Below are 12,229 nucleotides of genomic sequence, written 5' to 3'. Positions count from 1 at the left end.
GAAAGTCAGCTATCACAAATTTTCATTCAATCAACAGTAAAATACAGTGGTGACAGGAGACGAAGTCACTGTCCTTATGGAATTTACATTTCAGCAAGATGTCTGAAAATTTACTGAATTACTGATTTAAAAAATTAAGCTTTCAAGTAGTTTGCTCATAGTATTTCTACCAAAACAGCCTTTCCCCAAGAGATTTTCTTTCTAAATGTTATTAACATACCACAATTTAAATAATTATCTCAAAAGTATTTTAAGCAAACATTTGGATGTTATTTTCCAAAATTAATCACAGAAAACAGATGCTGTTCCCTTTCACTTTTTGGTAAAAACAAAATGACAGTTTTTCAGAGCTAGAGGCTAAATATACAATGATCAAAGAAAACTACATTTGGCAGAAGGGTCAGCTCTGTCCCAGCTTAGAGATATATACATACAAGGGATGTTTTTAAACGAAAAATAAGAATTGATCCTTATTACCTCTTCTGTGATGATCAACTTCTGGATTTCTCCTTTAGGCATTACCCGTTTATACATTGGAGTCTTTATCCTAAAATATTAAAATAAATGTGTTCATTACTAATCAAAACATTTGAAATTAATTTATTCTGTGTATAGAAAGTATACAAAATGCACAGAAGTAGGACAATGGGTTAAAGTTACAACAAATCAAATTTGGGCTGAGTATTTAAAAATAAAATCCTATCAAACATTCTAACATTTCTAGTCGTTTAAAAATGGGCTATGATGACTCATGGTAATGCATATTACCATCACTGAAGTCTCAGCAGAGACTAGAAAACCTTTAATTAAGCAAACTGTATGGAGGCATTTAACCATCAGCTGAGGGGCTGGATTAAACAACCTTTAAGTTTTATTCCAACCATGAGAGTTTGAACTTCTCAGAAAAACAGAGCTTCTTACAAATACAGATGGTCTGGCCCCATCTGGACCTAATGAATCAGATATTCAAGAGAAAGGCCTGGTAAATGGTACATTCTGAAAGCATAGTTCAGGTAATTGTTATATCAGGTGAGGGTGGGAACCATTGTTTTAAGTCAGTGCTGTTCAAACCTCAAGATGCCTACAATCAACTGGTGAATTTGTTAAAGCATATGTTCTGACTCAAGCAGATTTTGCAGTTCTAACAGGCTCCCAGGTGTTACAGATGTTAGTCCTTGGTCCACACTTTGGATAGCAAAAGTTTTAAGTCATTTTCCTAATTTTCTCTCATCATAAAAATCATATGAGGTGCCTGTTAAATTCCTATCAGACAGGTTTGGGAAACACAATGTAAGGAGACTATCCCTGACCCTAAAATAGAAACATCTGGACTTCCCTGGTGGTATAGTGGATAAGAATCTGCCTGCCAATGCAAGGGGACATGGGTTCGATCCCTGATCTGAGAAGATTCCACATGCCTCAGTGCGATTCAGCCATGGGCCACAACTTCTGAGCATACATGTGCAACTACTGAAGCCGTATGCCTGTGCTCTGCAACAAGAGATGGTGGCGGTGGTTTAGTTGCTAAGTCCTGTCTGACTCTTGCGACCCAAGAACTGCAGCCCACCGGGCTCCTCTGTCCGTGGGATTTCCCAGATAAGAATATTGGAATGGGCTGCCATTTCCTTCTCCAGGATATCTTCCCGACCCAAAGATCAAACCCACATCTCATGAAAAGCCACCACAAAAAAAAAAAAGAAAGAAAAGCCACCACAAAGAGAAGCCCACATACCACAACTAGAGAGTAGGCCCCACTCTCCGTGTCTAGAGGACAGCCTGTGGACAGCAACGAAGACCCAAAGCAACCAAAGAATAAAAAATAAAACATCTGATTGTCATGCAGAGAAGTAACTGGGTCAACCCTCAAATTTTAACCATCTTACTAACCAAATGCCTTATTATCATCCTTTCACCAACACCTGTCTCTCGCCTGACAGGCCTCACAGTTTCAAAGTCTAGCCTATCAGCCTGAGGCTCATATTCTTTTGCATCTGACAAGATAATGGGTAAGTAATCAAAAAATAATCATTTTTTTCCATGTCCATTATTTATTTATTTTAATTGGAGGCTAATTACTTTACAATATTGTGGTGGTTTTTGACATACATTCACATGAAATCAGCCATGGGTGTACATGTGTTCCCCATCCTGACCCTCCCTCCCACCTCCCTCCCCATCCCATCCCTCACGGTCATCCCACTGCACCAGCCCTGAGTGCCCTGCCTCATGCATCGAACCTGGAGTGGCGATCTATTTCACATATGATAATATACATGTTTCAATGCTACTCTCTCAAATCATCCTGCCCTCACCTTCTCCCACAGAGTCCAAGTCTGTTCTTTATAATTATTTTTGATAGCTTTACTGTTTCACCTCTTTTTCACTTTACATATTCATCATTTTCTATATGTATTACATTAAGAGTTGGAAGGGGACTTGAAAATATTCATTATAAATTACAAGACTGAAACTAGAGAAGTCAATTAACTTGCCCACAGCTGTCATGAGATCTTCAGTTTTCCAGTCAGGAGGCTTTATTTCTGAGCGCCCTCAGAATTCTTAAGAAAACAGCATATAAAGTTGTACCCTTCTGCTTTTCTCCCAACCTTTAACCAACCCCATGAACTATCTATTCCAACTGGATTACTGAAGGAACTCACATGAACCCACTAAAGAGTTGTTAAAGAAGTCACAAAATCATTAACCACTCCAGTTTTAAAATATGCTCCCCAAATGAAAGACTATGACTCTTTTTTTCAATTTTCAAATGGCTACATATACAGGCTCCAGTCAGCTCTCCATGCAGACCCAAAGCAGTAGATCTGTCCAACCAACTTTTTTTCCAGAAACTTAAACAGGGTTGTTGATAATGACAGGCAAAGAGAAAAGAAATCCCACTTAGCCACGGGTTTAATGAATATACTCCCTTACCTTTCTTTGAAGACTTGAAGTCCTCGAACCAATCCTTCCAGACACAGCAGGTCATATCTATTGGCAGGGACGTCGATTTTGTAGAGAACAACATCAGAGGCCCCATGGGCCTTTTCATTACCTTGTTCCTTACTTATAATTTCCTTTTCAGATGTCTAAAACAAACCCAAAAATTAAAATAAAACTAAATAAATCTAAATTTTTTTCGAAAAAGTCTTTATCAATCCTATAAAGAAGTAACTACATTATTCATGCTCTTTCCAGAGCAGCAGAAAGCTGTCTAAAGCAAGGCATAGGCTAAACTTTGCCTACTACTTGGTTTTGTAAATAAAGTTCTACTGCAACATTGTTAGGCCTATTCATTTACATTTCAACTGTTATTTCCATACTACAACAGCTGAGTTGTGACAGAGACTCTATATAGCTTTCAAAAGCTTGCTATTTGGCAGAAAAAGTTTGCCCATCCTGGATCTAAAAGAAAATGAAAATACCAAAGAGAACACAGAGCAGCAATAACGAAAGTGTCAATGAGACAAAGTAAAGGAAATTCACCAAATGAAAGCTATGTTGGGAATTCCCTGGTGGTCCAGAGGTTAGGACACCACTCTTTCACTGCTGAGGGCCTCGGTTCAATCCCTGGTCAGGGAACTAAGACCCCACAAGCCAAGAAACGTGGCCAAAAAAGGAGAGAGAGAGAGAGAGAAAAGAAAAAAAATATTAAAAGATATGCAACTTTTTATAAGATAATGACTCTGAAAGCTAAATCCTATGGGCACCCAAGACTAGAAGCAACATGAAAATGAGAATACTATAAAAGCAAAGAAAAACATTTGAAGAGATCGTCAGAAGCTGCGGTGTAAATCAGAAGGGATTATAGGTGCATAGTCCATGGGGTCGCAAAGAGTTGGACACGACTGAGTGACTTTCACTACTCACTCCTCACTCGCAGGAACAATGGGAAGCGGTCTAAGGACAGTAAAGGGTACAAAGCAGCAAGAGCAAAAACAAACGAGGGAGAAAGGAGAAGAAATACCACTGGAATAAATTCAGTGCAGAAGTAAAAAGCTTAGAATATCTCAATCACCACACTGTAGCGATTTTCTTAAAAACAACCATTGCCAAGAAGTTAAATTCTGTTCGCTACATTTACCACGGCAGGAAACGGTCTATATACTTATTTCCAATCAAATTCCTTAGAAGTCATACTCTAACTGTGACTGTTACCCACTAGTTATCCCCACTTAACTGGAACTCCTGCTATTTCTATCACAAATCAGCTGCTAAAATAACTAATGGACTCCTATCAAAATATGTGATGTATCTTATTTTACATGGGGCTCTCCCACTGCCACAAGATGAGCAGTTCAAATTATTTCCTAAAGAAGTATAATCTACACTTGTATAGCATGCTGAAGAATTCACTTTCCTCAAGCACGATGCACCTGAGTCACACCTGAGGAATCAGAGTCCACAGGAGGTTGGAAGCGCCCAGGGCTCACAGTGCTTTTTGACTATGGGCTCCAAGGAACACCTTCACGGGCCATCTCAAACTCAGGAGGCATACTGTGAAAATTAGGCAAAATTTTAACATAAAATAAAAAAAGAATGTTGAGGTATGGCAGAAATCAACACAATATTGTAAAATAATTATCCTTCAAGTAAAAAATTAAAAAAAAAAAAAAACAAGAAAATTTAAAAAAAGAGGAAAAAGAGGAAGGGGAAGAAGAGAGGGCAGGAGAGGAAGAGGAGAAAAGAAATGGAGGAGGGACGGGGGAGGATATGAGAAGAGACAGGAGAAATTAGAATTTAAACTGAGTTCCATCAAAGGGGTCAACAAAATTGCTAATGTTTTAGTGAAGAAAGATGGTGCTGGATTTTAGGCAGGACCCATAAAGAGAAGGAGAGAAAATGTAACTAGAGATCCTTTGCAAAAAAGCACAGCTGCCTAAGCCTTCTCCCATTTTCAGTATCTCAGTTCATACAAAGATCACAGGTGATGACTGGGTTTTATCAATGCTAACAAAAATGTTATGGAAATCAATAACCACAGAAATTTCAGAGCCAGAGGGATCTATGAAAAGCGAAAGTTAAAGTGTTAGTCCCTCAGACGTGTCTACCTCTTTGAGACCCCATGGACTGTAGCCTGCCAGGCTCCTCTGTCCATGGGATTCTCCAGGCAAGGATACTGGAGTGGGTTGCCATTTACTTCTCCAGGTCAGGGGATCTTCCTGACCCAGGGATTGAACCTGGGTCTCCTGCACTGCAGGCAGACTCTTTACTATCTGGGCCACCAGGGAAGCCCAGAGGGATCTATAGGGATCCCTGAAAGGATCATACATGTAAACTCCTTATTTCACAGATGAAAAATAGGCCCAGAGAGGCAATGTAATGTCCATGATTCCACGGCTGGTATTCTGATCTTTAGTCCAATGCTTAGATCTTATAAAGCCTCAAACATAATTTTGAGTTCTAATAAAATTAGTAATAATTTAATATATACTATAGAAACTTCAGCTGACTTCTCAAGCATACAGATGCTCATTAACACCAAAAAAGTTATTTTTGTAACATTAGTAAAGAAGCAGCAGGAAAAATAAGGCAAGACAATACAGGTTTTTGTTGGTTTGAAGGTTTTTTTTAACCTTATAGTGTTATTATACACTGAACAGATTAAGAAGGCTTGGGGGAAAAAATAACACTAATTACCAGAGAAATATTAAGCCATTTTTTTAGTTACAAGTACAGTGTCTCTAATACATAATCAATACTAGTTATCTATTTGGTAAATAAAGCTAATTTTTAAATGTTTTAATCATTGTACAATGAAAAGACCAGGAAAATGTTTCAAAATCATTTTTACAAGCAATTCTTCAAAAGGCAGGAGATCATTTTACAAGATCAATGTATAGAGTAATAAATGAAGAATGAATAAACACTGGAACAGGCATGGGAGGAAGGTCGGATGGGGCTCAGAGGAAATGGAGGAGGAGGAGCCAGAGGCCAAGGAGACAGCAACTCTGGCTGAAGCTCAGTTTCCATTGCTCCCAGATCCCTTCCTGATGACGAGGGGACAGGATCCGAATAAAGGCATGAACCCCTTTGGAGATTTTATATAAAGCAACACTCTTAGAATCAGAGCTTAGCCTCATAACACAGAGAACGCAGAAACCACCAGGGCCCACAAATGTTTCCTCTTAGTCTAACTGTAAGGAAACAAAGATAAAATGTAATGAACTTAGACACAGAATATTGAAGAAATAGCTAATACATACAATTTCATCAAGTTCCAGTCCAAATTCAAAACACAGTTCATCAAATTCTTCATCAGCTAGGGAAAAAAAAGAGATTACAAATTTTAATCTGCTCAGTACAAATGCAAATAGCACATAAATACTACATCTTTTTGACTGTCTTACACTGAGCATACTAGATATCAGGCATCAGATATCACCATTCAAAAACAAAAAAAGCTTGATCAAAAGCAATTTTTAAAGAAAGAAAAACAAACCTATTAAATAAAGGGCTGATCCACCTAACTAATATCAGCTACCTGATTGTAAGCACTGGGGAGTTTACATTTACTTGGAAGAAAAACAACTTGCAAGCAGGGATCTAATATAAAGTGGGTCCAAATCACAGATCCAACACAATGAAATCATGTCATATAAACCCTATCATTTCAAATTCTCTGAGGTGGCCTGACAGCTGGCTTTGGAGCCAGCTCCATCCGAGTTCAATTTCTGACTGTTCCACTAGTCCTGAGAACTTTGCACCTTATGGAAACTTTCTGATTCCTATGCCTCATAAAGTAGTATTTTACAGCCATGCATGCAACTGTTGGAAAGATTTAAATGAGTTCATGCAGATAATGGGCTTCACCTAGTGTCCTGAAACACAGTAGGTCTGCAAATAATTAACAGTTCTCTTCCTTACTTTTAAATTATATCTTACTTTGTTCTGCTACCTGATACACAGCATTGTCAGGGTTTTCATGTTACAAAGAGTGGAACACAAACCATCATTACCAGTATATTCTGGTGTTAAGTTGGTCTTAAGATTTCTGATCCTGACATTGAACTTCAATTCAAGTTAACATTTATTGAGCACCTCCTATGAGTTGGCACTATACTAGGTGCCGGGGTTATAAAGATAAATAAAACACAACTCCTGCCATAGCTACTCCCTACTCCAGTAAACAAACCAGATATGTAAATACAGATATGTTAAGTGCAAGGTACTGAGTTGGCACAAAGGAAGTCATCAACTGAGGGTCAGTAAAAACTTCACAGAAAGGAGTCCACTAGGCAGGGACGGTGGGGAGTGAGACAGCAGCATGAGAAATCTGGCAAGTTCCACATGAATGCTGCAGGAGGCTCATGTCAGGAAGAGAGATGATGGAAGAAGTAGAGAGAAGTCAGCTCCTGAGGCCAAGGGATTTGCCCTCCGTCCTGCCTGAGGCGACGCGGAGTTACACTCCAGGACGTCCAGCTGGGCAACAGCATGACCAGATCTGCACTTTAGAGAAGCGGTGCCCAAACTTTTTGGCACCAGGGACCGGTTTTGTAGAAGAAAAGTTTTCCACAGACCTAGGGGGATGATTCAAGCACATTACGTTTATCGTGCACTTTATTTCTCTTTTTATTACATCAGCCCCACCTCAGAAAATCAGACATTAGATCCCAGAGGTTCGGGACCCCTGCTTTAAAGAATGGTGGCAGGGGACTTCCTTGGCATCCCCAGTGGTTAAGACTGCAAGCCCAATGCAGGGGACGCATCTCCCATCTCCCATCTTTCTCTTTTGAAGAACAATATCCCAGGCCTGTCTTACCACTTTATGTTAGGTGCAGGTGGAGCAGATAACCTGTCTCTTTAGTCTCTCAGATCAAGAGTAATTATACTCGAGGAGCTGTACTTAGGGAGCTACACTGAAGATCCTTGTCTGCAACTGGACCTGATTTAGATGAAGAGACTGGATTCTGAGCTGCTGCTGTAAAGTGATGACACTTCTTGGGGCTCTGGGAGGCAGTGTATGTTGCATGTGGGAGGAACATGAATCACTGGGGGCCACAGACAGACGGTGCTAGTCCGTTCTCAAGTTGGCCTCCAAGAACCCTTGCCTCTGGTCTTCTGGTACCAACATCCTTTGCAGTCTCCACCTGCACAGTGCCAGAACTGGTCTCTGTGACCCAGAGTATATGGCCAGGGATGGTATATCACTTCTGATACGTTAGGAAAAACTATGGCTTCTATTGTGAGCTCTCTCTTGACTATCTGCTCTCCTGGACCTCTCACTCCGGGACAAACGAGTCACCATGTTGCAAGCAGTCCTACGGAGAGGTCAAGGTGGGAAGCACTGAAATCTCTGACCAAAACTCAGCAAGGAACTGCTGTCTGCCAACAAGCACTTGAGTGAACTTGGAATTAAGACTCTCCAGCCCATTAGACCTTGAGATGAGTATAGACCTGACACCTTTCCTACAACCAGGTGAAAGTCAGAGCCAGTCAGCTAAGTCACTCCCCAATCCTTGAGCCTCAGAAACATATACCAAATGACTACTGTTTTAAGGTGCTAAATTTGAGGATTATCTATAGATAACTAAATGGTTACTGACCAAATTGTATGGAATCATTAAAATATACTGAATCCTTTATTGAGTCCTAATTATCATACAATTTGTTTTATTCCTTTCAGCTGTATTGCACCGCTTAAACGCAAGGAAGAACCAACAATAAAATCATGATTAATGACACCACTAAGTAACTACATCTTTGGGGTTCATATGATATACAGAAGTGGCTCTAGCAGCATTGCCAGCAATTACACCAAGGCAGGACAGGACCAGAACTGAAGAGCAGTGAAAACAAATCAGTTAACAAGAAAACAAGCGGCAAGAGGAAAACATCTGAACAGAAAGGCGATAAAAAAAGATGGACTAAGGAGACAAAACTGCCACAGAAGAGCAAGACAAACAGAATAAAAGCAGCTTGAGGGCTTCCCTGATGGCTCAGCAGTACAGAATCCGACCTTAATCTAATTAACATTTAAAAGACTGAGAACAGGTGAAATACAAAATAATGATGAGCATTATTTCTGACCTGTCTGAAGTACACCAACATTAATCTTCCTAGTGAAAATTTAATAAGCCAGCAGTTGACACATATTTATGAATAATCAAGTTTACCTGATGTCTCTCAGTATGAAAAAAAGGGAAAGAGCAGCTAGAGAATAAAACATCAGATGATGGTAAATAGGCTATAAATCTTACCATTTTTTAAAACCTAGATTATTTCTTACTTTCCCAGATACGGATATCCAAGCGGGAATTTACCCGCTTCAGGACAGTTGTCCTGAACAAATCTTGCTACATACCACCTTGTGTAATTCAGATATATGGTAAACAATTACTGAGAATATGGTTTAGAAAGATGGGTGGGCAAGAAATATGAAAAAGCACAGCATGAAATGAAAAGTAAAGTGTAGAGAATAAGAGCCCTGTTTAGAGGACAAGAGCATTACATCTATTTTTAGGGACTTGGGGCAAAACACTGGGCTTTCCAGGTGGCTCAGTGGCTCAATGCAGGAGACTCAGGTTTGATCTCTGGGTGGGGAAGATCCCCTGGAAAAGGAAATGGCAATCCACTCCAGCATTCTTGCTGAGGAAATCCTATGGACAGAGGAGTCTGGAGGGCTACAATCCATGGAGAGGCAAAAGAGTCAGATACGACTTAGTGACTAAACAACAACAAGAAGGACAAAAGACTAGGGAGAATAACACGTTAAGAATACAGGTGACTCTTGAAGGAAGCAGGGATGGGGTTCGGATCCCTCCACCAGGTCTGAAATCTCTGTATAACTTACAGTTGGCCCTCCTCCGTTCTGCACGGGAGGATTCAACAACCACAAATTAGGGAGAACCTCAGTATTTACCGCTGAAAATAAAACCTTCCACAAGTGGACCCGCTACCTGCACACAGCATCTAAAAGTACACCTGAAGAACTTTTAGTTTTTAAAAGCTAACTTTATTTCCTCAGTAGTATCTTATTGTAGGGAGCGGTACCTGAGGGGGTTGCTATATTCAGCCCTTGAACTAAAAGCAGCTCTCACAAACCAATCATCACACTCGTTACACAAGCTGGTAACACTGGACACAGCAGATGTCACTTCAACTGCTACATGTATAGGATAATTGGTAAGTGTACTTCATATTTCTCCGCCCCCCCCCCCTTTTTTTCAGTGGCAGTGTTTTTTAAAACTGAAGAGATGAAGGGCAGCCTGAAGACTAGGGCCACCGAGTCGACTCCTCGTCAGTCAGGGCTCAGCCCACACGTTACTACCTAATTAACGTTTTCCTAAACACATTATCTTTTTTGTTTCCCTGCTAGCATTTAACATTATCCGAACCGACATCAATTACTTAGCTGGTTTTATCATCTGCCCCTTTCGTCAGAATGTGAACGTGGTAGACCTTAGGCGCCCTGTGCTCCGCTGTATTCCCAAAAGGCCAAAAACAGTGCCTGGCACATAACCGGCGTTAGGTTAACGTGAATAAAAATAAAACTAGAAAGAAAAGCTGTCCCCCGTGCTCCTGCTCACAGATGGAGTTCCCAGAGCGCTCTTTTTGCACTCCACTGGCTACACTTGGGAAGCCATCCGGAGCTTCATTCCTGTTCTACCCCCTGGCATCAGGTACGCTTGAGGCGCTCCGTAAGAGATCCCTGAATGAAGGACACTGCGAGCCCAGCACGTACAGGTGCTGCCCTGACACCCGCGGCAAACTCTCTTCCCAGAGGCTACAGCCGCGGTCGGCCTACCCTAGCTGGACCCCGAACGCCCGAGGCCAAAACCTGCGCGCAGCATAAACGAGGCCACGATGCCTTTTTGCAAGAGGGTCCCAGCCTCCGAGGAGGCGCAGAGCACAGGCTACCGAGCGCGCACTCACTGTAGGTCCGGCCCAGGGCTCGGAAGAGCAGGTCTCGCTTCACGCTGACAGTCGGCATGGCGAGTCCGGCCCACTGCGCCTGCGCGGAGCGCGGGCCCGGGCTCGGCGACCGGGCTGTGTGTAGGACCCGACCCTTCCGTGCGGGCTGTCTTGAATATTGCCAGTCTGATTCTCACAGTTCCGCCTCTCGATTTTCATTTGAAAGCAGGTGAGTTGCCACCATGAAGCTCATTAAATCTAATTCGTTGGTAGAATAAACTGGAGGCCGAAAAAGGTGACATATTTGGATAGAATGGGCGAGGGTTTGATAGGCAGTGAGAAGAACAGCCCGCGAAGGTCCTTACGCCTCGACGCTTTACGGAAGGAGGGCGGCCGGCTAGGTGGGCGGGCCGAAGGGGGGGCGAGTGCGTGGAGGAGGCGGGACCTAGAGATGGAGACGCCTCCTGGGAGGGAGTGAGACTATGAGAAGGCGAGGTCTGAGGAAGCTCCAGGTGGCGCTAGGGATAAAGGGCCATCCTGCCAGTGCAGGAGAGCTAAGAGACTTGGGTTCCATCCCTGGGTGGGGAAGATCCTCTGGACGAGGGCGCGGAAACCCACTCCAGTATTCTTGTCTGGAGAATCCCCGGGACAGAGGAGCCTGGCGGTCTACAGTCCGTCGGGTCGCAGAGTCAGACACGACTGACGCTTATTAGCAGGCAGCCGGGACTATATGATGTGCAAACCCAAGTAGCGGCAGCCAAACTGTTAGCGCTTCTGCTTTTATCTCATTCTTTAGACCCTGATGCTGGGAAAGGTTGAAGGCGGGAGGAGAAGGGGATGACAGAGGATGAGATGGTTGGATAGCATCACCGACCCAATGGGCATGAGTTTGAGTAAACTCCGGGAGTTGGTGATGGACAGGGAAGCCTGGCGTGCTACAGTCCATGGGGTCGCAAAGAGTCAGACACGACTGAGCGACTGAACTAAAACAAAAAACTTAAGTCTGTTACACCCTACTACGTGTTGCAGCTGTGCTTTGGACCTTATCGCAGCCGTATTAGGGAGGCTTCCTTAGAAACCACTTTTTAAAAGCGGAAACAGACTGACATGTACTCGGTTTCTATTGGCAGATGCTGTGCTCAGTCCTTTGCTGGCCTTGGCAGATCTCCTTCTAACAATACTCAGCGTAATCGGCAGCATAACAGCCATCGAATGTTCCAGGCCTTAATGCCTGGAACCTGTCAATGTTACCTTAAATGGAAACAGTCCTTTTAGATAGTTAAGACTTTCGAGATGCAGAGCCTATCCTGGATTATCAGAATAGGCCCTAAATGCGATCACATGTATCGTTACAAAAGGAATGTCTAGGCAGTCTGAG

General features: G+C 42.3%; 1 protein-coding gene across 2 annotated transcripts in view; it reads right to left on the bottom strand.

Annotated features, from left to right (window-relative positions):
• The window catches only part of FARSB (phenylalanyl-tRNA synthetase subunit beta), a 68,355-nt gene extending 57,378 nt beyond the window's left edge, over positions 1-10,977 (bottom strand). The window contains exons 1-4 of one of the 2 annotated variants that reach the window (XM_043445037.1): positions 10,873-10,977; positions 6,204-6,259; positions 2,932-3,086; positions 478-547 (exon numbers count right to left, since the gene is read on the bottom strand). In XM_043445037.1, coding sequence (XP_043300972.1) covers positions 478-547; positions 2,932-3,086; positions 6,204-6,259; positions 10,873-10,930 — 339 coding nt within the window. In that variant the 5' untranslated portion in view covers positions 10,931-10,977. The remainder of the gene's footprint in view (positions 1-477; positions 548-2,931; positions 3,087-6,203; positions 6,260-10,872) is intronic. The other variant, XM_043445038.1, reaches the window with a different exon arrangement.
• Positions 10,978-12,229: the final 1,252 nt, after the last annotated feature.

This window comes from Cervus canadensis, chromosome 24, assembly GCF_019320065.1.
Source record: "Cervus canadensis isolate Bull #8, Minnesota chromosome 24, ASM1932006v1, whole genome shotgun sequence".
In the NCBI taxonomy this organism is placed as follows: domain Eukaryota; kingdom Metazoa; phylum Chordata; class Mammalia; order Artiodactyla; family Cervidae; genus Cervus; species Cervus canadensis.
The sequence above is the reverse complement of the archived record's forward strand: the minus strand, read 5'-3'. Positions and strand labels throughout refer to the sequence as shown.